The sequence below is a fragment of the Erinaceus europaeus genome, chromosome 12 (genome assembly GCF_950295315.1).
Source record: "Erinaceus europaeus chromosome 12, mEriEur2.1, whole genome shotgun sequence".
NCBI classification, from domain to species: Eukaryota; Metazoa; Chordata; class Mammalia; order Eulipotyphla; family Erinaceidae; genus Erinaceus; species Erinaceus europaeus.
In genome coordinates, this window is record NC_080173.1 from 74,050,403 (window position 1) to 74,077,550 (window position 27,148).

A 27,148-nucleotide genomic window follows, 5' to 3' on the forward strand; every position below is an offset into this window, starting at 1 on the left:
GGCTACTACTCTTTGAGAAATTTTTTAAAAAAGATTTTATTTATTTATTAATGAGGAAGATAGGAGGAGAGAGAAAGAACCAGACATCACTCTGGCACATGTGCTGCCGGGTATCGAACTCAGGACCTCATGCTTGAGAGTCCAAAGCTTTATCACTGTGCCACCTCCCGGACCACGAGAAATTGTTTTAAGACAAACAAGAATGTGTCTTTACATGGTGGACAAATGAATTTGGGACACGGGCACCTGGGTTGGGGGGTGCACTTGGGTGAAGGAGACTAGTTCAATTTATTTATTTTTTATTTTTTTCCCTTTTTGTTGCTCTTGTTGTTTATCGTTGTTGTTATTATTATTGTTGTTGTTGTTGCTGTCTTTGTTGTTGGATAAGGACAGAGAGAAATCAAGAGAGGAGGGGAAGACAGAGAGGGGGCGAGAAAGACAGACACCTGCAGATCGGATTCATGGCCTGTGAAGCGAACCCCCTGCAGGTGGGGACCAGGGGCTTGAACCTGGGTCCTTGCACATTGTAACATGTGCAATCAATCAGGTGTGCCACCACCCAGCCCCAAGACTGGTTCAATTTCTGACTCCAGCTATGTGATTGTAACACTCTGCTTTTTCTCCCAGAGTCTAAGATTGCTCCTGAGTAAAATGGGAGCAATAAATCTGGTTATAAACTTGGAATCAACTTCCACAGATTAATCACTGTTCTACCACCAGCACCAAACCCCAAATGACCATCTTCCTGCTCATGCCTGTAGGTGGACTAACTCAGATTCCCAGCTCTCATATTAGAGCTCATCTCTCTCTCTCTTTTTTTAAATATTTATTCATTTTTTGAAAATTTTTGCCTCCAGGGTTATTGCTAGGGCTCAGTGCCAGCAATGCAAATCCACTGCTCCTGGAGGCCATTTTTCCCCATTTTTGTTGCTCTTGTTACTATTGTTATTGTTGTCATTGTTGTTGGATAGGACAGAAAGAAATGGAGAGAGGAGGGGGAAGACAGAGAGGGGGAGAGAAAGATAGACATCTGCAGACCTGCTTCACTGTCAAGCGACTCCCCTGCAGGTGGGGAGCTGGGGGCTCGAACCGGGATCCTTATGCTAGTCCTTGTGCTTTGCGCCACGTGCGCTTAACTTGTTGGGCTACCGCACGACTCCCTGTACTTTCTTCTTTTGCTCAGAGAAGCTTTACAAAATGAACACACTTGGACTGGGGAGACAGCGTAATACTTATGTGAAAAGACTTTCATGCCTGAGGCTCTGAGTTCCCAGGTTCAATTCCCAGCAACACCATAAACTAGAGCTGATCAGTCCTCTAGACTTTCTCTATCTCTCATAAAAATATATATTTAAAACAAACAAAACCTAAATGAACACACTCATAACTATATCCAGTTTTCCTGTTTTAGGAAGGAATATTACCAGCACCTAGAAAGCCACAGGCAACTGTTGTCCTGATTACAGAGTTTGGGGGTCAAGCAAGTGGGTCATCCCATTGAGTTGCACATGTTATCATGTGCAAAGGGCCTGGGTTCAAGTTTCTGGTCCCCACTTACTGGAGGAAGGCTCACTTGTGGTAAACAGTGCTGCAGGTGTCTCTCTTTCCCCCTCTATCTACCCTTCCCCTCTCAGTTTCTCTCTGTCTCTATCCAAATAAATAAATAAAATACTTAATATACAAAGTATATATATATATATATTTTTTCTTCCAGAGCTATCATTGGTGCTCTGTGCCAGTACTACGAATCCAGTGCTCCTGGTGGCCATTTTTTTCCCCATTGGATAGGACAGAGAGAAATAGAGAGGGCAGGAGAAGACAGAGGGGGAGAAAAAGACACCTGCAGACCTGCTTCACTGCTCGTGAAACTCCCACCCCTGCAGGTGGGGCTGGCATTGAAATGTTCGTACTGTGTGCATTTAAATTGATGTGCCACCACCTGGCCCCAACAGTTTATCTTTTTTTTCCTTCGGGGTTATCACTGGGCTTGGTGCCTGCACTACGTATCCACTTCTCCTGGCGGCCATTTCTTCTTTCTTTTTCTTTTTCTTTTTTTAGAATTTATTTATTTATTCATGAGAAAGATAGGAAGGGAGAAAGAACCAGACACACTCTGGTACATGTGCTGCCAGGTATTGAACTCAGGACCTCATGGTTGAGAATCCAATGCTTTATCTACTGAGCCACACCATTTTTTTCCATTTGTTGTTGTTGTTATTGTTATTGTTGTTATAGCTATTGTTGTTGTTGGGGAGTACAGAGAGAAATTGGGAGAGGAGTGGAAGACAGAGAGGAGGAGAGAAAGACACCTGCAGACCTGCTTCACCACTTGTGAATCTATTCCCCTGTAGGTGGGGAGCCGGGGGCTGAAGCTGGGGGCTGGAACCGGGATCCTTGCACGATGTGCGCTACCGCCTGGCCCCCAAGGTTTATCTTTAACAAGCTTAAAATATACATTTGAGTGACATCCTGTATATTTGATATATAAAATCCTGTATAAAGTGATGCTGAGCATCATTTTAACTGAGCTCCAGAACATTCTGTCGCTTCAGAATGTTCTGGAAATCCCATGCTCACTAGTAGTCATTCCAAATTCCCCTTTCACAGAAACCCCAAGCAACCACTGAGCTGCTCTTGCTTCTATAAACGTGTGCATTTTGGACATCTCAGACAAATGGAATCTTACAATATACGCCCTTTTGTATCTGGTACCTTTCACTTTGGCATAGTGTTTTCAAAATTCATCTATGTTGTAACATGCATCAAAACTTCCTTCTTTTTTTAAAATATTTATTTTATTTATTTATCCCCTTTGTTGCCCTTGTTGTTTTTATTGTTGTAGTTATTACTGTTGTTGTCATTGTTGGATAGGACAGAGAGAAATGGAGAGAGGAGGGGAAGACAGAGAGGAGGAGAGAAAGATAGACACCTGCAGACCTGCTTCACCGCCTGTGAAGCGACTCCCCTGCAGGTGGGGAGCCGGGGCTCGAACCGGGATCCTTATGCCGGTCCTTGTGCTTTGCGCCACCTGCTGTGCTACAGCCCGACTCCCAACTTCCTTCTTTTTTTCTTGTCACTGGGGCTTCACCATTCCAAACCAACTTCTTTCAGGTAGAACGAGACACAGAGATGTAGGGAGAGAAGGAAAGACACTGTGCTGCTGACGATTCCTCCAGTGTGTGTGCATGAGGGAAGAGAGAACAGGGCTTGAGCCCAGGCCATGTAGCTGACAAGGTAAGCATACTTTCCTTTCTATTGACTGGGTAGTATTTAACTGTATGGCTGCTCCATGTTTTACCTATCCATTCATCAGTTGGTGATCCTTTGGGTTGCTTCTACCTTTTGACTGTCATGATTAGTTCCGCTATAAACATTCATCACAAGTTTTTTTTTCAATAGTAATTTTACTTAATTTTGAATTACACATGCACCACGTACTTAAATTCATTTTTTTTGTAAATTTCTTTATTGAGGTATTAATGTTTTACAGTCAACAGTAAATACAATAGTTTTTGGGAGCTGGGCAGTGATGCAGGGGGTTAAGCACACATGGCGTGAAGCGCAAGGACTGGCCTAAGGGTCCCACCTGCGGGGGCATCATTTCATAGGCGGTGAAACAGGTCTGCAGATGTCTGTCTTTCTCCCCCCCTCTCTGTCTTCTCCTCTTCTCTCGATTTCTCTCTGTCCTTTCCAACATCAACAGCAATAACAACAACAGTAACAACAACAACGATAAACAACAAGGGCAACAAAAGGGAAAAAATAAAAATAAGTTAAAAAAATAGTTAGTACATGCATAACATTTCTCAGCTTCCCACATAACTATTCAACCACCACTAGATCCTCTGTCATCCTTCTCCAGGACCTGTACTCTCCCCACCACCCACCCCAGAGTCTTTTACTTTGGTGAAAATTCCTTTTTTTTAAAAAAAATGTTTAGATAAAGAGGCCAAGAGCACAGGAAGAGTGAAAGAGACCACAGTATCAAAGCTTCCTTCAATGCAGTGGTGGCTGGACGTGAGCCTGGGCTGTGCACAGAGAAAAGCTGCACAATATCCAAGTGAACCATTTCACTGGCCCTATATTATTATTTATGTTATTTTAAGATTGCGTTCTGTAACTCAAGATCATTATCCCAAAGCAGTAGCTTACTCATTTGTATTTCTGGATAACATGGCATTATATAACTATGTCACCATTTATCTAGACGGTTGTTCCTGGGTTATATCCACTTTTGGGTTAGTAAGAATGTTGCTACAAATATTCTCATTCATATCTTTTGTTGAGCAACCTGTAGATTGCCACTAGACCTATATATACCTCAGAATAGAATGCTGGGTCATAGATTAGGCACATATTTAGCTCTAATAGAAACTGCCAAAAGCTTTTCCCAAAAGTTGTTCCAACAAGTCCAAAAATTTGAAAAGTGATAATTTATTTATGAGAAAGAGACAGAGAACCAAAGCATCACTTTAGCATATGCGGTGCTAGGGATCAAATTTAGGACCTCATATTTGTAAGTTCAAGGCTTTAATCCTCCTCACAGACTACAGAAAGCCCAAGAGTTGACTTCTGTGTTCTTCTCTAAGCCTACTCCCTATTGTGTTTGATGGTAACTTTGTTATCACGATCCACCCCTTTTTCATTCCTTATATCTGGTGTCAGGAACCTCATTAACTCTGCCTTCCAACACCCACAAAATATGGCTTCATCTCTTACTCTGCCACCACCCCTGCTGGAGGCACTGTCAGTTTTCTTCTGGGTTACTGGAACACCTTTCTTTCTTTCTTTTTTTTTTTTTAATTTCTTTGTTGGGGAATTAATGTTTTACATTCAACAGTAAATACAATAGTTTGTACATGCATAACATCCCCCCAGTTTCCCTTATAACAATACAAACCCCACTAGGTCCTCTGTTATCCTTCATGGACCTGTATTCTCCCCACCCACCCACTCCCACCCCAGAGTCTTTTACTTGGGTGCAATATGCCAATTCCATTTCAGGTTTTACTTGTGTTTTCTTTTCTGATCTTGTTTTTTAATTTCTGCCTGAGAGTGAGATCATCCCATATTCATCCTTCTGTTTCTGACTTATTTCACTCAACATGATTTTTTCAAGGTCCATCCAAGATCGGCTGAAAAGGGTGAAGTCACCATTTTTTACAGCTGAGTAGTATTCCATTGTGTATATATACCACAACTTGCTCAGCCACTCATCTGTTGTTGGACTGGAACACCTTTCTTATTGGCTTTCCAAGTTCCATTCCACATACTCTTAGCACAATCATCAGGCTGATTTTGTTTGTTTGCCACCAGGGTTATTGCTGGGACTCAGTGCCTGCACGAAGAATCCACTGCTCCTGATGGCCACTTTTCCCTTTTCTCTTTACTTGATAGGACAAAGAGAAATTGAGAGGGGGAGGGGAAGCAGAGAGGGAGAGAAAGACACCTGTAGCACTGCTTAACCACTTACAATGCTTCTTCTTTACAGGTAAGGCCTGGGGGCTTAAACCTGGGTCCTTGTGCATTGTAAGGTGCACGTCCAACCAGGTGTACCACCACTGGGCTCTCATCATTTTTTACTTGTGTCTAAAATATACCTGACATAAAATGTACCATTTTAGCTCCTGGTTAAGTGGTATTGATTACATTCACAAGATTTCGAACCCATTACTGTGGGGTGATCCTTTTACAAAAAAAGTGAAGTCTCATCCTCTGCTTAAATTTCTCCAGTGGCTCTACATTCCAGAGGAAGAGTTCAAGTTTCCACAATGGTACAGTAGGCCTTGTCCAACTTGGTCTCCTGTTCCTCCTGTGATTTTATCTCTTCCTCTTTGGCTCTTTCCACCTCAGCCCCTTAGGCCTTCTTGTGTTCTTGGAAGAGTGCAGGTATGACCCTGCCTTCAGGCCCTTGAGTGGCTGTTGCCTCTGCCTGCCTGGAATGCTCTCCCCCCAGATATTCTTATGACTAACTCTCTTGCCCCCTTATATCCTTGCTCAACTGGCTTGAGGACTGATGCCCACTCTCCATGAATTTAAACAGAGAAGCTGACCTGTAGTTAAAGAATTCTTTTCTTTTTTTTTTTTCCTCCTCCAGGGTTATTGCTGGGCTCGGTGCCTGCACCATGAATCCACCGCTCCTGGAGGCCATTTTTTTCCCCCTTTTGTTGCCCTTGTTGTAGCTTCGTTGTGGTTATTATTATTGCCCTTGTTGACACAATTCGTTGTTGGATAGGACAGAGAGAAATGGAGAGAGGAGGGGAAGACAGAGAAGGGGAGAGAAAGATAGACACCTGCAGACCTGCTTCACTGCCTGTGAAGCGACTCCCCTGCAGGTGGGGAGCCGGGGGCTCGAACCGGGATGCTTACGCCGGTCCCTGCGCTTTGCGCCACATGCGCTTAACCCACTGCGCCACCGCCCGACCCCCAGTTACAGAATTCTTAAGGTGAAAGGTGTTTTTATTTTTCTCCCCCCCATCATTTCCCAATGGGTAAAATAGGTGATTACTTTTGTTCTGGTGTGGGGAGTATGTTTATTTCTAGCCCATACATGTCATGGAGACATGGCCCAGCTTCACTAGAAGCTGTTGGGTTTTCTACCTTGACCAGGCCAGGATTTGCCTTATTATTATTATTATTTAAAAAAATTTTTTAAAAAAATATTTACTTTATTCCCTTTTGTTGCCCTTGTTGTTTTATTGTTGTAGTTATTATTGTTGTTGTCATTGTTGGATAGGACAGAGAGAAATGGAGAGAGGAGGGGAAGACAGAGAGGAGGAGAGAAAAATAGACACCTGCAGACCTGCTTCAACAGCCTGTGAAGCGACTCCCCTGCAGGTGGGGAGCCGGGGTTCGAACCGGGATCCTTATGCCGGTCCTTGTGCTTTGCGCCACCTGCGCTTAACCCGCTGCGCTACAGCCCGACTCCCTGATTTGCCTTATTATTTCATGCGCTTCACAAAGTGACAAAACCTCAAACTTTAGATCACATGACTTTGGCTTATTTCTTTTCTTTAAAAAATTATTTAGTGAGAGAGGGGATGGGGGTAAGAAGAGATAGATGGAGAGAGGTGGGAGGCAATACTCTAGCTTGTGTGTGCTGGAGATTGAACTCAGGTCCTCACAGATGCAAGTCCTATGCTCTACCACTGGAACCACGACTCTGACATATTTCCTTAGTGATCCCATGAGTACCCATTCATTGGGGAAACTGATGATCCTTCCTAGCCGACTGAATCCACATGGATCCCAGTCACTTTCAAAGCCATTAACTGGCTACGGAAGAAGGGCAAACGCTAGAAGAAGAAGAAGTGAGAAAGCCAGTTTTCTTTTCTTTTTTTTCTTTTCTTTCTTTTCTTCCTTCCTTCCTTCCTTCCTTCCTTTCTTTCTTTCTTTTTTTTTTTTTTTTACCAGAGCACTGGTCAGCTCTGGCTTATGGTGGTGCAGGGACCGAACCTGAGACTTCAGCGCCTCAGGCATAACAGTTTGTTTGCATAACCATTATGCTATCTACCCCTGCCTGAAAGCCAGTTTTCATTGCCCTTTCCTCTCTGCTTTCCTTCCTTTTGGGGGCTTGTGGCTGCTCTTAATCTTTTTTTTTTTTTTTTTTTTGTCAGTTTACTTGGTGCCTTTAAATTATTGAACATGTTTTGTCCAGCGTTTGAATGTCTCAGCAGGAAGTACTTTGGAGCTTCTACTATGATCTTTTGCCAGAAACTGAAGTCCACTAACTCTTAGCTTTAGCAAGGTAGTGTGTTATAGGAGAAAAGACTGGGATTCAGGAATCCTTGGTCCTTACCCCAGCCCTGCCTTTAGTGGGCTGGTTCTTCACAAGTTGTGTGTGCTTTCTCGGATAAAATAAGGGGTTATGTGTGAAGTATGCTCAAAGATTCTGTGAGTCCCAGTTACTGAGAGACTCTATTCCTCTGTCTTGATGGAACTCATGCCTGTGTGAGCCATCCAGTCTGTGTGGACTGTCTGTGTTCTGTCACTGTTGTGCAGGGACCTGCATCTGGTTCAGGAGAGGAGATGGCAGATGTAGAATGTCAGTTGTAAGAAATCTGAAATCAAGAGCAATTAATTACTCAAAGATCTGTGGGGTGCAAAGAGGGCAGGGAAGAGGCCGCTGTCACCTATAGGGTGAGGATGTTTCTGGGGTAGGTAAGTGGGACAAGAATGCGAGTGTGGTAAGCCTGTGATAGAAGATTGTTGTTGGGCAGGGAGCCTGGTAATTGAGCCTCTTTGCCCCCCAAGAAAGTCCTGATGACAGAGGTTTATGCCTCGATCAACATCCCTCTCCTTCTTTTTCTAGAACCCTTAATCTTTTTTACTCTTCATTTTATATCTGTAACATTAATTATTTTAAAAATATATATTTTTGCCTCCAGAGTTATCACTGGGGCTCAGTGCTGGCACCACGAATTCACTACTTCTGGAGTATATCTTTTTTCCATTGTTGTTGTTGCTAGATAGGACAGAGAGAAATGGAGAGAAGAGGGGAAGATAGAGAGGGGGAGAGAAAGACAGACACCTGTAGACCTGCTTCACTGCTCGTGAGGCGACCTCCTGCAGGTGGGGAGCTGGGGGCTCAAACCAGGATCCTTGTGCTGGTCCTTGCGCTTTGCACTATGTGTGCTTGACCAGGTGTGCTGCAGGCCCCACCCTTTTTTAAATTGCTACCAGGGTTATTGCTGGGACTCAGTACATGCACCATGAATCCATCACTCCCAGTGGCCAGTTTTTCCTTTTATTTTTTCAGTTTGATAAGACAGAGAGAAATTGAAAGGGGAGGGCAGGGATAGAGAGACAGAGAGAAAGAGAGAGAAATCTGCCACTCTGCCTCACAAGAGTCCCTTTTTCTCCACAACTTCATCAATAGTTAACCACAACTTTGTTTCTTGTTTTGTTGATATAGGCCATTCTGACAGGTGCTAGATGGAATCTCAGTATAGTTTTAATTTGCGTTTCTCTAATGGTAAGAGAAGTGGAGCATTTCTTTTTTTAAATATTTATTTATTTATTCCCTTTTGTTGCCCTTGTTTTTATTGATGTCGTCATTGTTGAATAAGACAGAGAGAAATGGAGAGAGGAGAGGATGACAGAGAGGGGGAAAGAAAGATAGACATCTGCAGACCTGCTTCACCACTTGTGAGTCAACTTCCTTGCAGGTGGGGAGTGGAGGCTGGAACCGGATTCCTTTTGGTCCTTACGCTTTGCGCCTGCACTTAACCCGCTGGGAGCATTTTTTTTTTTAAATCAATCAGTCAATTTATTTTATTTTTATTTATTATTATTATTTTATTTCTTTATTGGAGAATTAATGTTTTACATTAAGCAGTAAATACAATAGTTTGTACATGCATAACATTCCCCAGTTTCCCATATAACAATACAACCCCCACTAGGTCCTCTGTTATCCTTCTTGGACCTGTAGTCTCCCCACCCACCCACTCCCACCCCAGAGTCTTTTACTTGGGTGCGATACGCCAATTCCATTTCTGGTTCTATTTGTTTTTTTTTTTCTTCTTATCTTTTTTTTTTTAAATTTATTTCTTTACTGGGGAATTAATGTTTTACATTCAACAGTAAATACAATAGTTTGTACATGCATAACATTCCCCAGTTTCCCATATAACAATACAACCCCCACTAGGTCCTCTGTTATCCTTCATGGACCTGTATTCTCCCCACCCACCCATTCCCACCCCAGAGTCTTTTACTTGGGTGCAATATGCCAATTCCATTTCAGGTTTTACTTGTGTTTTCTTTTCTGATCTTGTTTTTCAACTTCTGCCTGAGAGTGAGATCATCCCATATTCATCCTTCTGTTTCTGACTTATTTCACTCAACATGATTTTTTCAAGGTCCATCCAAGATCGGCTGAAAACGGTGAAGTCACCATTTTTTACAGCTGAGTAGTATTCCATTGTGTATATATACCACAACTTGCTCAGCCACTCATCTGCTGTTGGACACCTGGCTTGCTTCCAGGTTTTGGCTATTACAAATTGTGCTGCCAAGAACATATGTGTACACAGATCTTTTTGGATGGATATGTTCGGTTCCTTAGGATATATCCCCAGGAGAGGAATTGCAGGATCATAGGGCAGGTCCATTTCTAGCCTTTGGAGAGTTCTCCAGACTGTTCTCCACAGAGGTTGGACCAATTGACATTCCCATCAGCAGTGTAGGAGGGTTCCTTTGACCCCCATACCCTCTCTAGCATTTGCTGCTGTCACCTTTTCTGATGTATGACATTCTCACAGGAGTGAAGTGGTATCTTATTGTTGTCTTTATTTGCATTTCTCTGACAATCAGAGACTTGGAGCATTTTTTCATGTGTTTCTCGGCCTTTTGGATCTCTTCTGTGGTGAATATTCTGTCCAATTCCTCCCCCCATTTTTGGATGGGGTTATTTGTTGTCTTGTTGTTGAGTCTGGTAAGCTCTTTATATATGTTGGTTATTAAACTCTTGTCTGATGTATGGCATGTAAAGATCTTCTCCCATTCTGTGAGGGGTGTCTTGGTTTGGGTAGTGGTTTCTTTTGCTGTGCAGAAGCTTTTTAATTTGATGTAGTCCCATAGGTTTATACTTGCCTTAGTCTTCTTTGTAATTGGATTCGTTTTATTGAAGATGTCTTTACAATTTATGCGGAAAAGAGTTCTGCCAATATTTTCCTCTAAGTATCTGATAATTTGTGGTCTAACATCCAAGTCCTTGATCCACTTGGAATTTACTTTTGTATTTGGTGAAATACAGTGATTCAGTTTCATTCTTCTGCATGTTTCAACCCATTGTTTCCAACACCATTTGTTGAAGAGACTCTGCTTTCCCCATGTAATAGTCTGGGCCCCTTTGTCAAACATTAGATGTCCATAGGTGTGGTGGTGCTGGGAGCATTTCTTTATGTGTCTGTGAACGTCAGCGAAACATTGTAGGATCTTAACATCAAAGACATATTTTGAGTCCATGGGCATGTGAGATGAAAACAAGAGTTAATAAATGGGACTATATTAAACTAAAAAGCTTCTACACTTTGAAGGCAACTACATAAGAGTTATAACCAGTCAACCCAGTGACTGGGAGGAGATATTTACGCACCACACATCATGCAAGTGGTTGGCATCAAACATCTTTAAAGAACTGGTACATCTCAAAAACGAACAAATACAAAACAAATAATCCAATAAAAAAGTGGGCCAAGGGCAGATAGCAATGGTTATGCAAACAGACTCTCATGCCTGAGGCTTCAGAGTTCCAGGTTCAATCCCCTGCACCACCATGAGTCAAAGCTGAACAGTGCTCTGGTTAAAAAACTAAAAAAAATAAAAATAAAAAAAGTGGGCCAAAGAACTGAATAGGCAATTTTCCAAAGAAGAGATACACATGGCCTACAGGCATATGAAAAAATGCTCCACTTCACTTATCATTAGGTAAATCTTATTTATTTATATATTCATTTATTTATATTTGCTGCCAGGCTTATTGATGGGACTCAGTGCCAACACTGTGATGGCCATTTTAAAAAATTTATTTATTTATTTATTTATTCCCTTTTGTTGCCCTTGTTTTTTAAATTGTTGTAGTTATTACTGTTGTTGTTATTGATGTCATCATTGTTGGATAAGACAGAGAGAAATGGAGAGAGGAGGGGAAGACAGAGAGGGGGAGAGAAAGATAGACACCTGCAGACCTGCTTCACCGATTGTGAAATGACTCCCCTGCAGGTGAGAAGTTGGGGGCTCAAACCCTTAGGATCCTTGAGCCGGTCCTTGCACTTCGCTCCATGTGTGCTTAACCCGCTGCGCTACCATCTGGCCACCGGCATTTTGTTTTTTACATATTCGTATACTTAATTCTCAATGTTCCATATATGAGTGAAACTACTCTGTAGTTGTCCTTCACCTCCTTAGTTGCTTCACTAAGCATAATTTCTAATTCCATCCACTTTATCCTAAAGGACACAATATCATCTCTCTCTCTCTTTTTTTTATTGCTGAATAATACTCTGTTGAGTGTATGTCCCATAACTTTTTTTTATCCAGTAATCTGTCAAAGGGCATTTTTGTTGTTTTCAGGTTTTTGCTATTGTGAATAAGCCACGATTAACATGGGGGTGTATATATCCTTTCAAATCAATGTTATTATATCTTTTGGGTGTATGCCTAGGAGTGGAATTGCTGGATCATATGGCATTTCCATTTGTATTTGTTTAAGGATTCTTCATACTGTTCTCCATAGTGGTTGTACCAGTTTGCATTCCCACCAGCAGTGTAAAAGAGTTCCTCCCTCTATATTCTCTCCAACACTTACCTTCTTTGTTGTATTGATGGAGCCTATTTATTCTCACAGGTATGAGGTGTAATCTCAATGTGGCTTTAATTTACATTTCTCCGATGATGAGTGAACTGGGACATTTCTGTATATGTTTTTGGGCCATGTGACATGTGTGGTCAACCAGTTGTGCCACCCGCCCCCTTTTATCTTTCAATTAAAAAATTATTTTTATTTATTTATTGGATAGAGACAGAAAGAAGTCAAGAGGGAAGAGGGTGACTAGAGAGGGAGAGAGGGACCATGTGTATCTATTCTTTAGAGAACCATCTATTATCTATTCATATCTTCTGCTCACTTTTTTATTGGATTGTTTTTCTCTTTTTGTTGAGTTGTATTAGTTCTTTATAGATACTTGATATCAGCCGCTTATCTGAAGTGTAGTGTGCAGTATTATTTCTCATTTTCTGGGTTTCATGTTTATCCTTGTGAAGGTTTCTTTTGTTGTGTAAAAGCTTTTTAATTTGATATAGTCCCAGTTATTCATATTTTGATTTTGTTTCTCTTGCCTACAGGGTAAAAATATCTTTAATGTTAAGGTTTAGAATGTTTCACCAATGTATTCTATGTATTTTATAGTTTCAGGTCTGATAGCCATACCTTTGATCCATTTTGAGTTAATTTTGATGTATGGTGTTAGGAGGTGGTTTAATTTAAATTTTATGCATGTGGTTGTTCAATTCACTGAACACAATTTGCATTGAACTTCATTGTGTCATCATTAATATATCTTCCTCTCCTGGAGCACTTTGGCATGGCAGACTCATTCAAGGTGTTCCTTTATCATCTGTGTGACTTTCTGTAGGAACAGTTGCATCTCTGTAAATGTTGATATTTTTCTTTTTTTAAAAATAATTTTTACTTGTTTATTTTTATTTACTATTGAATAGAGACAGAGAAATTAAAAGGGGAGGGGAGGTAGAGAGGGAGGGAAACAAAGAGACACCTGTAGCCCTGTTTCGCTACTCACGAAACTTTCCCCATACAGGTGCGGACCAGGGTCTTGAACCTGGGTCCTTGCATATTGTAATGTGAGTGCTTAACCAGGTGTGCTACTGCCTGCCCCCTTGACATTCCTCTCCTCTAGTGACATGATCTTCAGGATCTTCAAGAAGATCTTGGTATGGTCTTCTATCATCTTTATCCATGTTTTCTCTGTCTCCTTTGTGCTCTTTCGGTTATTTCAAATGCTGATGTTTTGTGCAGCCATAGCTTTGTGAAGCTTCTTCTTGCTTCTCACCACATCTGGGGCTCTATCTGGGTTCATTTTGTTGACACACTCATCATTTAAATTAGTTAGCCAAATCAAACCCCAACACCAGGTTTCCAGGATTTATTTAGTAGACATCCAAAATGATTATGACAAATAGACTGTTCATCTGTATTCATTTCAGATGTTTTCTGTACCTGGACTTCCTTGAGGGTTATATATATATATATATTTCCTGCACCTGCACTGTGTTTAAAATCTCAGACTATGCAGCATTCCACTGCAGTTAACTCTTCCAGTGGCTTTGGATAACATAAACTATTGCAAGGGTGACTCCAGAAAGTGGCAACTTGGAGAGTATCTGGATCTGTGAGATGAATGGCACTCATTATTACTTGAGTCCACACACAAATCTGGATCATATTCCACAGGTTTTGTGATAGTTTTGGAGACAGGCAAGCAACATTATCCTTGCATATTGGAATAATTTTCATGCAAACAGTGCTTTTGCAATTGTATGTGTTACTACAGCTGCCCTGAAGTCAGTCTCTGTGATGTTTTGGATCTGTAGGAAACTGTACAGTGAAGAGAGTTTACCATCTTCTGAGCATGTTGGTTTGAAGAATAATTGGAATCCAAGCCATCATGAATCTCTTTAATATGAAGTGTATTCTGACGAATTCCATATCTCCAAATCAGTTGCTATGATAGTAATAGTTCCCCCCCCAATCAAATTCTTCTGCCTGATTTGAACCACAGCCTTCCTGAAATCCTTAGCTGCTTCTACTCTGTGGGAGTCTTCACACATTTGGGGCTGAAGAACATAACCCACCACAAAAACTTGCAGAAGGACGGCACTATTCTTTACCTCTTTCTGAATAGTAAGTGTATTTGAAGTTTCTTTGAGTGGTGCTCAGTTCAAGAAAAATCTGCATCTACAAGTTGTGCTTATTCAAAGAGCTTTATTTTTTAAATTTATTAATTATTATTATTATTTTTTTTACCAGAGCACTGCTCAGCTCTGGCTTATGGTGGTGTGGAGGATTGAATCTGGGACTTTGGAGCTTCAGGCATGAGAGTCTCTTTGCATGACCATTACACTATCTACCCTCTCAAAGGACTTTGTTTTTCAAACACAAACTATGAAGTTTCTTAGATTCTAGTACACATTGTATCCATGTGTGGCATAATTAAAGGTAACTATTTTATAAGCATTATACTTTAATCACATCTATGTATAAATACATATGCTCTGGGTCAAAAATATATTTTCTTATAAAATACATAACACAGTTCTCAACATTGCTCTAGAGAGGAATATACTTCACTGTCTAGTCCCTTGAGAAAATTTCTTTTTTTTTTTAATGAAACATTAATTTATTGGTACACAGAGGAAAACAAAAGTGAAGTCCTAACAACATCAATTTTTTTCTACTTATTCATTATGAGAAAAACCTCAGATTATGATGTAGAATTAACAACACCCCCCCCCGTCCTCCCCCCTTACTTTGCTAGAACAACTAAACTCAGTTACTGAGGTCCTTAGAACAGTCTGAGTGAGACCACATGGGTGAGAAAATGCTTTGTCTAGAAAGTATCTTGGTTAAACCTGGACATCCTCCTCCCCCTGAAAAATTTCTTTTTTTTTTTTCTTGATTTTTTTAAAAGTTTCTTTATTGGGGAATTAATGTTTTACATTCAACAGTAAATACAATAGTTTGTACATGCATAACATTCACCCGTTTACCATATAACAATACAACCCCCACTAGGTTCTCTGTCATCCTTCTTGGGAGAAAATTTCTGCCCAGGGGCTCCATATCCTAGTTATTCTCTGACAAGCAAGGTGTTAAGTGTGGAGGACTCAGAGATTTAAAAAGGCTTGAGGTTTTAGTTCTGTTTTTTTTTTAAGTTTTTAAAAATACTTTTTTATTAATTTATTATTGGACAGAGACAGACAGAAATTGAGAAGGGAGGGGGATATAGAGAGGGAGAGAGGCAGAGAGACATCTGCAGCCCTGCTTCACCACTCATGAAGCCTTCCCCCTGCAGATAGGGACCAGGGGCTTGAACCTGGGTCCTTGTGCACTGCAGTATGTGTGCTTAACCAGGTGCACCACCCCCTGCCCCCAGTTCTGTTCATTTTACAGATGACAGTTTACCTCAGGTTTACATTCCCAGGACGATGCAGTTAGTTAATGGCAAAGATGGAATCTGAACCAATCTTTTTGATTTCAGAACTGTATTTTCTCTGTTGCATCTGACTACCCATAGCCCTGCCCTCTATCTGCACATAATAAGTGTAATGCATGGAGTCAGTTTAAAGAATAATAGAAAATAAATGCCCATATACTTGGCACCTAGTTAACTAGACAATGTTAACTTTCCAACTTCCTAGGTTTCTCCTTAGGATGCTTCAAATTCACCTTGTTGCTCCCCCTGTTTTATGCTGTGTCTGTCATTCATTCTTTTGATTGGTTGTACCACATATCCATTTGTCTTTAATCAATATGTTTTTCAGTCTAGAGAGTTTTTTTTAACTTCTGTGAAATGAAATCACACTATATATTATTGTGATTTGCTTTATTCATTTACTATTGTGCTTATGGTATTCACTTACAAAGGTGTAGTTTACTTATTTTCACAGCTATAGTATTCCACTGTAGGAAAAGTTTTACATATGTATATATATATATACACATATATTTGTAATTTTATTATTATTATTATTATTTTTACTAGAGCACTACTCAGCTCTGGCTATTGGTAGTGATAGGGATTGAACCTAGGACATGCATTTCACATACAAACTTCACAACTGTGGCATTCTCTTCCTAGTCCAAGAGTATGTATTGATTTTTCAATCCATTCTTATATTCATGGCTTTTTGCAGTTTTTTCTTTTTTTAATATTTATTTATTTATTCCCTTTTGTTGCTCTTGTTATTTTATTGTTGTAGTTATTATTGTGGTTATTGATGTCATCGTGTTGGATAGGACAGAGAGAAGGGGAAGACAGAGAGTGGGAGAGAAAGAGAGACACCTGCAGACCTGCTTCACTGCCTGTGAAGCGACCACCCTGCAGGTGGGGAGCCAGGGCTCAAACCAGGATCCTTAAGCCAGTCCTTGCGCTTTGCACCACCTGCATTTAACCCGCTGCGCTACTGCCCGACTCCCTGCAGTTTTTTAAAAAAATTTTATTTATTTATTTTATTGGATAGAGGCAGAGAGAAGTTGGGGGGGGGAGAGAAAGAAAGAAACCTGTAACACTGCTTCACCATTCATAAACTTTTCTCCCTGTAGGTGGGAACTGGGAGATTAAGCCTGGGTCCTTGAGCATTATAAAATGCATGCTCTACCAGATGTGCCACCATCCAGTTCCTTCTTTTTTTATAAATAGAGAAAGAAGGGGTGGGGAAAAAGAGAGAGAGAGAGAGAGAGAAGAGAGAAGAGAGACAACAGCACTGAAATTTTCTTTTCTTTTTTTTTAATATTTATTTATTTATTCCCTTTTGTTGCCCTTGTTGTTTTATTGTTGTAGTTGTTGTTGATCTCGTTGTTGTTGGATAGGACAGAGAGAAATGGAGAGAAGAGGGGAAGACAAGGAAGGGGAGAGAAAGATAGATACCTGCAGTCCTGTTTCACCGCTTGTGAAGCGATTCCCCTGCAGGTGGGGAGCTGGGGGCTTGAACCAGGATCCTTACTCTGGTCCTTGTGCTTAGCGCCACCTGCGCTTAACCCACTGTGCTACCGCCCGACTCCCTGCAATGAAGTTTTCTTCAATGTGGTAGAGGTTGGGCTTGAACCTGGGTCACATATAAGGCAAACAGCATACTATCTAAGTGAGCTATTTTTCTGGCCCTGTTTGCAGGTTTTATTTCTTATTTATTTATTTATTTATTTATTTATTTATTTATTCTATAGAACCAGAGAGAAATAAAGAGGGAAGGAAGAGAGGGCGAAGAAAGAGAGACATATGAAGACCTGCTTCACTGCTCATGAAGTGTTCCCTCAGCAGGTGGGGAGAGGGGGCCTGAACCTGGTTCTTTGAGCATGGTAATATGTGTACTCAACCAGGTATGCTGCTGCCAACCCTTTGGACTTGTTGATGTACTTAACCTTCCAGGACTTTTTCATGTCTATGTTATAAAGTGGTTGGAATGCCAGGACAGATACATTTTTGTATCCTTTTCCTTTACTTAAAGCTGTATCAAATATTTTATAATGTTGCAACATGCATAATTGCAATTTTTTAAAAAATATTTTATTTTTTTATGAGAAAGATAGGAGGAGAGGGAAAGAATCAGACATCACTCTGGCACATGTACTGCCGGGGATCAAACTTGGGACCTCACGCTTTATCACTGCGCCACCTCCCGGACCATAATTGCAATTTTTAATGATTGCACATCATTGTTTTTTCTTCTTTTTTGTCATTTCCAGGGCTTCATCATTCTGGAATGATTTTTTCAGAGAAGGAACGAGAGAGACCACAGCACCAAGATTTCCTCCAGTCTAGTGAGGGCCAGGCTGCTTATTATTCTTAATTAGAACTTTTATGCATTGAGTTCTTCAGCTTTTTAGGCCTTTTTCCCTCTTAGGATTCCAGAAGCCAAATTAGTGGTAGACACATTAGGTTGTAGACACATTTTATAGCCTCAGATTCATAAAGCCAAATTGCTTTCCAAAAAGGTGGTATCAATTTGTAATGCAATAATGTCTGTTAAAGCTTACTCAGCTGCATTTTCATTGGTACTGGGTATTGCAAATATAGTTTTCTTTTGCCTGATTTCTGGACTATGTCTTATCTCCATGGGCAGCAGTTGCCAAACTGGAAAAAACAAAAAGGAGTTAAGAAACCACAACAACCTTCATTAATGCAAACTCAAAAGACCTTGAGTGGTGTAGTGACTTCTTTTCTCCTCCAATTCTACTTTCTACAACTTGACTACAAAGATGGTTGGATATTTTTTTCCTCTTTAATTTAATTAATTAATTAATTTTATTTTTTATTTAAGAAAGGATTAATTAACTGGATATTATATTTTAAACTCACACACACATACAACACTTTTGTTTCCACATTTATTTACAGAGAGAGAGAGAGAAAGAAAGGGAGAGAGAATTCTGCTCTGGCATATGTAATGTTGGGCATCCAGCCCTGTACCTCTTGCATGTGACTCCTGCACCCCACATGCTGAAGATTATTCCTTAACCACTAATACAATTTTTACTTATTTATTTATCTATCTATTTTTAAAATATCTTATTTTAAGGAAAGAGATAAAGATACAGAGAGAGTCCAGAGCTCTCAGCTTTGGGTTTATGATGGTGAAGGGGATTGAATTTGGGACTTTGAAGTCTCAGGCATGAATTCATTTGCATAACCATTCTGCTGTCTCCCCTACCCTATTTATTATATATATATATTTATATTTATTTATTTATTCCCTTTTGTTGCCCTAGTTGTTTTATTGTTGTAGTTATTGTTGTTGTTGTGATTGATGTTGTCGTTAGATAGGACAGAGAGAAATGGAGAGAGGAGGGCAAGACAGAGAGAAGAGAAAGACACCTCCAAACGTACTTCACCGCTTGTGAAGTGACTCCCTTGCAGGTGGGGAGCTGGGGGCTTGAACTGGGATCCTTATGTCGGTCCTTGTGCTTTGTACCACCTTCGCTTAACCCGCTGCACTACTGCCCAACTCCCTTATTTTATATTTTTAAGATTTTTCAGGGGCCAGGTGGTGGTGCACCTAGCTAAGCACACAAATCACTATGCAGAAGGTTTGAGTCCCCTGTGCTCCACCTGCAGGGAGGATGCTTCACAAGCAGTGCAGGTGTCTATGTTTCTCTCTCTCTCTCTATCTACCCTCCCATTTCTCTCTATCCTATCTAGTAAAAAAGAAAGAAAGAGGGGCCAGGTGATGGCACACCTGGTTAAGCACACATATTACAGTGCATAAGGAACCAGGTTCAAGCCTGGTTCCAGGGGAAAAGCTTCAAGAGCAGTGAAGCAGGACTGCTGCTGTCTGTCTCTCCTTCCCCTCTCAATTTATCTCTGTCATTATCCAATAATAAACAAATAAAAATATTAAAAGAAAAAAGGAAGAAAGAGGGGAAAAAAAGGAAAAATGGCACCAGGAGCAGTGGATTTGTTGTGCAGACACTAAGCCTCAGTAATAACCTTGGTCTCACACACACACACACACACACACACACACTAAATAAAAGATACTTTTGGAAACTGTAAGAACATTTGAACAATATATCATGTTTAGACACAAGCTAACATTTTGATATATTTTAATTCTACTGTTTGCTCTTTAAACATTTTTTCTCTTTCACATAACTGCAAATATACCATATCAATTTTGACTTAGCTCTACAAGTATTCATCTACATAATTATAAACATTTATAGATACGTTGTCTTTTTTCTTGAAAAGGAAATATATGTTCATTATTTTAAAAAATTCAAATAGTGGAAGGTATATAGTAAAAAGTCTTTCCTCATCCTTGACCTCAGTCCTCATTTCCGGAGGGCCCATTGTTAAAACTTTCTTGTGTATGCTGAGAAATTCTATGCATATTCAAACACATGAACTTTTCTACACAAATAGCAGAATAATGGAGGGCAGGCAGTGGTGCACCTGGTTAAGCACGCACATTACAAATAGCAGAATACCAGAAATATTGTTTTGCATTTTGCTTTCTTTTGCTTTTTTTCATTTAATGTGTCTTGAAAATAGTCCCACAAAAGCATATGTGATTTTTGACACTTATTTATTTAGTATTGCTGAAACTTTATTACTCCAGGATCAACTTTTTCAGATAAGGGAAGAGATAGAGACAGACAGAGGGGGTTGGGTGGTGGTGCACCTGTTTGAGCGCACGCGTTACAAAGTTCAAGGACCTGGTTCGAGCTCCTGGTCCCCACCTGCAGGGGAAAGCTTTGAGAATGGTAAAGCAGTGCTGCAGGTGTCTCTCTAGCTCTCCTTTCTATAACCCCCTTCCCTCTTGACTTCTGGCTGTTTTTGTTCAATATATAAATAAAGATAATAAAAAGTGGAAAAAAAAAAGAGGTAGAGACAGAGACACAGAAATAGGAAGGACACTACAGCACTAAAGCTTCTTCCAGTGTCTTGGGGGCTGGGGCAGGGCAGGAATACTCAGGTGGATTGTCTTGCTGCTTTGTCGTACTCTTTCCTCTTATTTACTTTTAATTTTTAGAATTTATTTATTTTGGGTAGAGATAGAGAAAAATTGAGAGGAAAGGGGGAGATGGAGAGGGAGAGACATTTACAGCACCACTTCACTGTTCGTGAAGCTTTCTTCCCTGCACATGGGGAGTGTGGACTTGGACTCAGGTCCCTGTGCACTGTAACATGTGCACTCTACTGGGTGCAGTGCCTCCTGGCTTGTCCTCTTCCTTCCTTTCTTACTTCCTGGTTTTCTCCAGGGCTTCACCACTCTGGGCTGACTTTTTCAGATAGGGCTAGGGGTAGGAGAAAACAGCACCACAGCTTCCTTTAGTGTTCTGGATGGTTCACATGGCATACTCTTTTTTAAAAATTTTTTAACAGCAAATGGCATATATTGTGTGCATATAACAAAATGTATTATTATCCAGTCTTCTACTGAAGGCTGTATTTTTTGTTCTGATAAACAATTTTCAATGTGTCCTTCAGGCACATGTGTCTAGTAGGGCTCTAGGATGGATCAAGGAGCTAATGTCAAGGCTTGAACTCAGAACCTCATGCTTGAGAGTTCAATCCTTTATCCACTGAATAAACTTTTAACTAATAATTATTATTTTTTGTTAGTAGGGTTATTTCAGGATCTTAGTTCCTACACAACTCCACAACTCCCAGCAGCCATTTTTTTTGCTGCCCTTTTTTTTTTTAAGTTTTTAAAAAATATTTATTTTCCCTTTTGTTGTCCTTGTTGTTTTATTGTTGTAGTTATTATTGTTGTTATTGATGTCATTGTAGTTGGATAGGACAGAGAGAAATGGAGAGAGGAGAGGAAGACGGGGGGGGGAGAAAGATAGACACCTGCAGACCTGCTTCACAGCTTGTGAAGTGATTCCCCTGTAGGTGGGGAGCCGGGGGCTCGAACTAGGATCCTTACACAGGTCCTTGTGCTTTGCGCCAGGTGCGCTTAACCTGCTGCGCTACCACTGACTCCCTTTTTTGTTGCCCTTTATGTAGATAGTGAGAAACAGAGAGATCAGGAGAAAGACACAGAAGGAGAGACACTGACTCACACAGCTGGTGAAGTTTGTTTGCTGCAGGCATTCCCATATGGTGCCCCAGGGTTTAAACCTGGGACCTTGTGCATGGTAACAAGTACAATCTACCTGGCGATCCACCTGCAGTCCCCCTCCCCCAGTAATATTATAAAGTGGTTTTTTATACTTTGTTTTCTATAAAGTCATCATTCTCAACTACTGGAAAATAGTCCATAGAAAGGGATTACTATAGTGCATTTAATTATTCCTTTATGTTTTTCCTAAACTTTCACTGTTGTAAAGAATACCATAGTGAATATTTTTTTTCTTTTTTCTTCTACTAAGTCTCTTCTTCCTCCTCCTCCTCCATTTTTTTTGCATAAAGCTTCAGCATTTAAAAAATATTTATTTATTTATTCCCTTTTTGTTGCCCTTAGTTATTATTGTTGTTGATGTTGTCATTGGATAGGACAGAGAGAAGTGGAGAGAGGAAGGGAAGACAGAGAGGGGAAGAGAAAGACAGACACTTGCAGACCTGCTTCACCACTTGTGAAACGACTCCCCTGCAGGTGGAGAGCCGGGGGCTCCAACCGGGATCCTTACACCAGTCCTTGTGCTTTGCGCCACGTGCACTGCGCTACCGCCTGACTCCCAAGCTTCAGCATTTTATGTTGCTTTCATTCAGTGGATTCTTGGAAATGAAATTTGTGAGTCAAAGGATATTGGCATTTTAAAGGCATGATTGCCAAATTACTCTTGGAAAGGCTTACATGAATTTATAATCACACCAGCAACTCACATGTGCCCAACTCATTTCTTTTTGCCAGCATCAGCTTACCAGATGGAAATGGGTTTCCCAGGATGCAGGACATTTTGTTTTGTGCTCTAATTCAATGTTAGTCTTACCTTTAAAGCCAGTAAACTTCCCTTAGGTTGCATCCCAAACCAAACCCCTTCTGTCAAATCGAGGCCAAGTTTTGTTCCAGGAGGTACAAAGTTCTAAGCCAGTGATGGTAATGTTGATTCTCCTTTCTTTGTAAAACCTCACAGCCAAGACTGTATGAATCACTACAGAAGTAAAATATTGCTGCTGTTCTAAGAAGTGCTCAAGTGCTTCTCAACTAGATTGCCAGCTGGACTAGATAATGTGGGAGGTGCAGATCCCTCAACCTGGGTAGAGGCCTATCACTTCTACACTGAGTCTTGAGGAGGTAGCCCCCCCACCCGCCCAAGGCTGACCTGGCCTAAAGGCGTGCCCCTCCTTGACTGTAGGCTGAGATGGCCCTGAGCTCAGGGGCAAGGGAGCTGCCTCCTTACACAACATACTCTAAAGGTTCCCGTTTCTCGTGCGTGACTGATACATGAGCTCCCTTTATAAGGCCATAACTTGGGTCCTATCTATCTATCTATCTATCTATATTTATATAAATATATATAATATAAAAATATATATTTAAAAAATATATATTTTCTTTTTCTTTTTTTTGACTATTACAAAAGTTTATTTAACAAAACTCAGTAAGAAAATGTACATAACCTAATTTTTATATCAAAGTGAAAAGATGCAGTGGAAGAGGGGACATGTTGAACAATCTTCTTGTTGAACAGTCATTGTGTTTATACTCGTTCCAAGGCTTCTGACATGATGATGCTATTTCCATGTATTACCACCATCCCAATATTGTTTTGTTGCCCACTAGTTGCCATTTCCACACATTCATCTATCACAAGGTTTATAAACGGGTCAAATCCCCGCAGAATTCCTTGGACATGTCTACCGCCATTTAATTTCAATGACAACTTCTTGTCCATAAATTTTTTCAATTTGGGAGGATTAGCCTTGCTCATGGTGTCTACTCTGCGAGCTCAAAGGCACTTCCCAGACAAAATTCTCGGCTTCTTCCACGCTCCCGCGACAGAACCTATATTTTCTTTTTTAAAAAATATTTATTTTATTTATTCCTTTTTGTTGCCCTAGTTGTTTTATTGTTGTCGTCGTTGTTGGGTAGGACAGAGAAATGGAGAGAGGAGGGGAAGACAGAGAGGGGGAGAGAAAGATAGACACCCGCATGAATTGCTTCACCACCTGTGAAGTGACTCCCCTGGTAGGGAGCCAGGGCTCAAACAGGAATCCTTGCCTTTGTGCCACGTGCTCTTAACCCGTGGCGCTACAGCCCGACTCCCAACTTTGGTCCTTATAGGCTGGTAACTGGCCTTTGAGCCCAAGCTGGATATGAGAAGTAGGTGTAACTTAAGAGCATGAATAAGGTGCACCTGGAGGTAATTAATATGGCGTGAGTGTCACACACTTTCCTCATTGGGTGTTACATATTTCCCCTATGTTCCTATTGGATGGTGATCAGTATATTTAACCTTGTGTGTAAATAGTAAACGAGCTGTTTCTCTGATGCACTCCAGGAGGTTGGTCCTTTCCGCCGTACCTTACCCTCACCGCCAGTTCCCGGTTTCCCTGTGTTGCTGCCTCTTCTCCGCTGGCCGAAGGACGTCCAGCAACCTGTGGCCCTGGAGGTGCAGGGCAGCCAACAATGTCAGGCTTTGTCTAGGGAGGTGTCTTTTGAGTCACTTATGCCGTGGTATGGCAAAGTCAGTAAGGCCGACCCCAGAGAAGGTTCTCTGTATACTCAGCTGCATCAGAACAGGTGTCACTTTGAAGAATAGATGTTTATTTGCTCAGTAGTTCCTTTATCTTCTGGGAATAGGTTTTTTTTTTTTCCTTGCAAATTCCTGTCTGGTGGCCTAGATCTGGTCTAACAGGGCCAAGTGGTGACTCACCCAGTGGGACATGTCACCAGGTGTGAGGGCCAAGAGTCAAACCCCCAGTTCTCCTGCTAGGGGGAATTGCTTATTGAGTGGTGGGGCAGTGTTATAGGCATCTCTCATTCTCTCAGTCTCTCTCACTTTGTCAAAAAGAAGGAAAAAAGGGGGAAAAATGGCTGCCAAGAATGATGAGCCATACAGGTAACCAAGGCCCAGTCATAAACTTGGTAGAGAACAATAAAATCAACTCCCTTTCCTCTTGATATCTGTGACTGGCCAAAATCATGCACCATCTTTCTGTTAATAGGGATGGGGCAGGGAACAGCAAGCACATTACTCTGGCACATGGTATGCTGGGGGTTGAGTACAGGACCTCATGCTTGAAGGTCCAATCTCCATCCACTGTACTATCTCCCAGGCACCCTCTTTAAGTAAACATATGGGTCTTTCTTTTTCTTTTCTTCTCTCCCTTCCTCCCTCCTTCCTGTCCTCCCTTCTTGCCTTCCCTCTTCCTTCCCCCTTCTTTCTCCTCTTCCTTTTCCCCCTCTCTCTTTTTGCTTCCAGAGTTATCACTGTGGCTGGCACTACAAATCCACTGCTCCTGGATATGTTTTTTTCCCCATTTTATTGGATAGACAGAGAGAAATTGAGAGGGGGAGGAAATAGAGAGGGGGAAAGAAAGATAGACACCTGAAGACCTGCTTCACCACCAGTGAAGTGACCCCCAGTGCAGGTGGGGAGCCGGGGACAGGAACTGGGATCATATTCAGGCCCTTGTACTTCGTACTATGTGCGCTTAACCTGGTGCGCTACCACTTGCCCCACCCCCTTTTTATTAGTGATTTAATACTGATTTACAAAATTACAAGATAATAGGGGTACAACTCTGCACCATTCCCACCACCAGAGTTCTGGATCCCCAACCCCTCTATTGTAAGCTACAGCAGTTCTCCCAATGTTGCAGATGTGGGTCAACTATTATTTCTACAACCATCTGTCTATATGTGTATATATTTGGCCTCTTTATTTTTTCAGGTGTCATCTCTTCTTTGTTTCCAAGTCATACATATACCTGTCGTTACATTCAAATGTCCCTTCCTTTTTCCTCCTCTCCTTCTGGGTCCTGATGGCAAGAGTTCAGAGCCCTGTGGTCATCTTCTCCCTGTCATTTCTCACTGACTTGAAGTATGGATCAAAATTATTTATGGGGTGCAGAAAGTGGAAGGTCTGGCTTCTGTAATTGCATCTTCACTGGACATGGATGTTGGTAGGTTGATCTATACCCCCAGTCTGTTTCTGTCTTTCCCTAGTGGGGCAGAGTTCTGAAGAGGTGAGGTTCCAGGACACATTGGTGAAGTCCTCTGCCCAGGGAAGTCAGGATGGAATCATGATAGCATCTGCAATTTGGTGGCAGAAACTTTGTTTTTTTTTTTTTGTTTTTCTTTCTTTTTATTTTATTTATTTATTTATTGCCTCTAGGGTTATTGCTGGGACTTGGTGCCTGTACCACTGTTACTGGAGGATACATATATTTTTAAATTTATTGGCAGGAATTAATAATGGTTCACAGTCAATAGCAAATTAATTTTTTAGTATTTATTTATTTATTCCCTTTTGTTGCCCCTGCTATTTTATTGTTGCAGTTATTATTATTTTTGTTATTGATGTTGTCATTGTTGGATAGGACAGAGAGAAATGGAGAGAAGAGGGGAAGACAGAGAGTGGGAGAGAAAGACAGCTGAAGACCTGCTTCACCGCCTGAGAAGCGACTCCCCTGCAGGTGGGGAGCCTGGGGCTTGAACTGGGATTCTTACGCGGGTCCTTGTGCTTAGTGCCATGTGCGCTTAAACCACTGCATTACCTCTCGACTCCCTCAAATTAGATTTATATATATTTATTTATTTTCCCTTTAGTTGTATTTGTTTTTTTATTATGTTGTAGTTGTTGTAATTGATGTCGTCATTGTTAGACAGGACAAAGAGAAATGGAGAGAGGAGGGGAAGACAGAGAGGGGGAGAGAAAGATAGACACCTGCAGACCCGCTTCACTGTTTATGAAGCAACTCCCCTGCAGGTGGGGAGCTGGGGGCTCAAACTGGGATCCTTACCCTAGTCCTTGTGCTTTGTACCACGTGTGCTTAACCTGCTGCACTACCGCCTAATTCCCCTGGAGGCTATTTTTTCCCCTTTTGTTGCCCTTGTTGTTTTATTGTTGTGGTTATTATTATTGTTTTTACTGATGTCGTTGTTGGATAGGACAGAGAGAAATGGAGAGAGAAGGGGAAGACAGAGGAGGGAGAGAAAGACACCTGCAGACCTGCTTCACTGCTTGCCGGTGGGGAGCCCGGGGCTCAAACCAGGATCCTTGAGCCAGTCTTTGTGCCATGTGCGCTTAACCCTCTGCGCTACTGCCTGACCTCATTTTTCTTTTTTTAAAGTTTCTTTTTTTTTTTTTTCAGGATTTTATTTATTATTAATGATAAAGATAGGAGGAGAGAAAGAACCAGACATCACTCTGGTATATGTGCTGCTGGCTATCAAAGTCAGGACCTCATGCTTGAGAGTCCAATGCTTTACCCACTGCACCACCTCTAGGACC

The 27,148-nt window shown here is 41.1% G+C and overlaps 1 protein-coding gene and 1 pseudogene across 1 annotated transcript; both read right to left on the bottom strand.

Moving 5' to 3' along the window:
• Positions 1–13,386: 13,386 nt before the first annotated feature.
• LOC103120413 (60S ribosomal export protein NMD3-like) lies at positions 13,387–14,719 on the bottom strand (annotated as a pseudogene).
• Positions 14,720–23,237: 8,518 nt separating this feature from the next.
• LOC107522112 (small nuclear ribonucleoprotein G-like) lies at positions 23,238–23,684 on the bottom strand. The gene has a single exon (XM_060202445.1). The coding sequence runs from the start codon at positions 23,618–23,620 to the stop codon at positions 23,390–23,392; it is 231 nt and encodes a 76-aa protein (XP_060058428.1). The 5' UTR covers positions 23,621–23,684; the 3' UTR covers positions 23,238–23,389.
• Between the last annotated feature and the right edge of the window lie 3,464 nt (positions 23,685–27,148).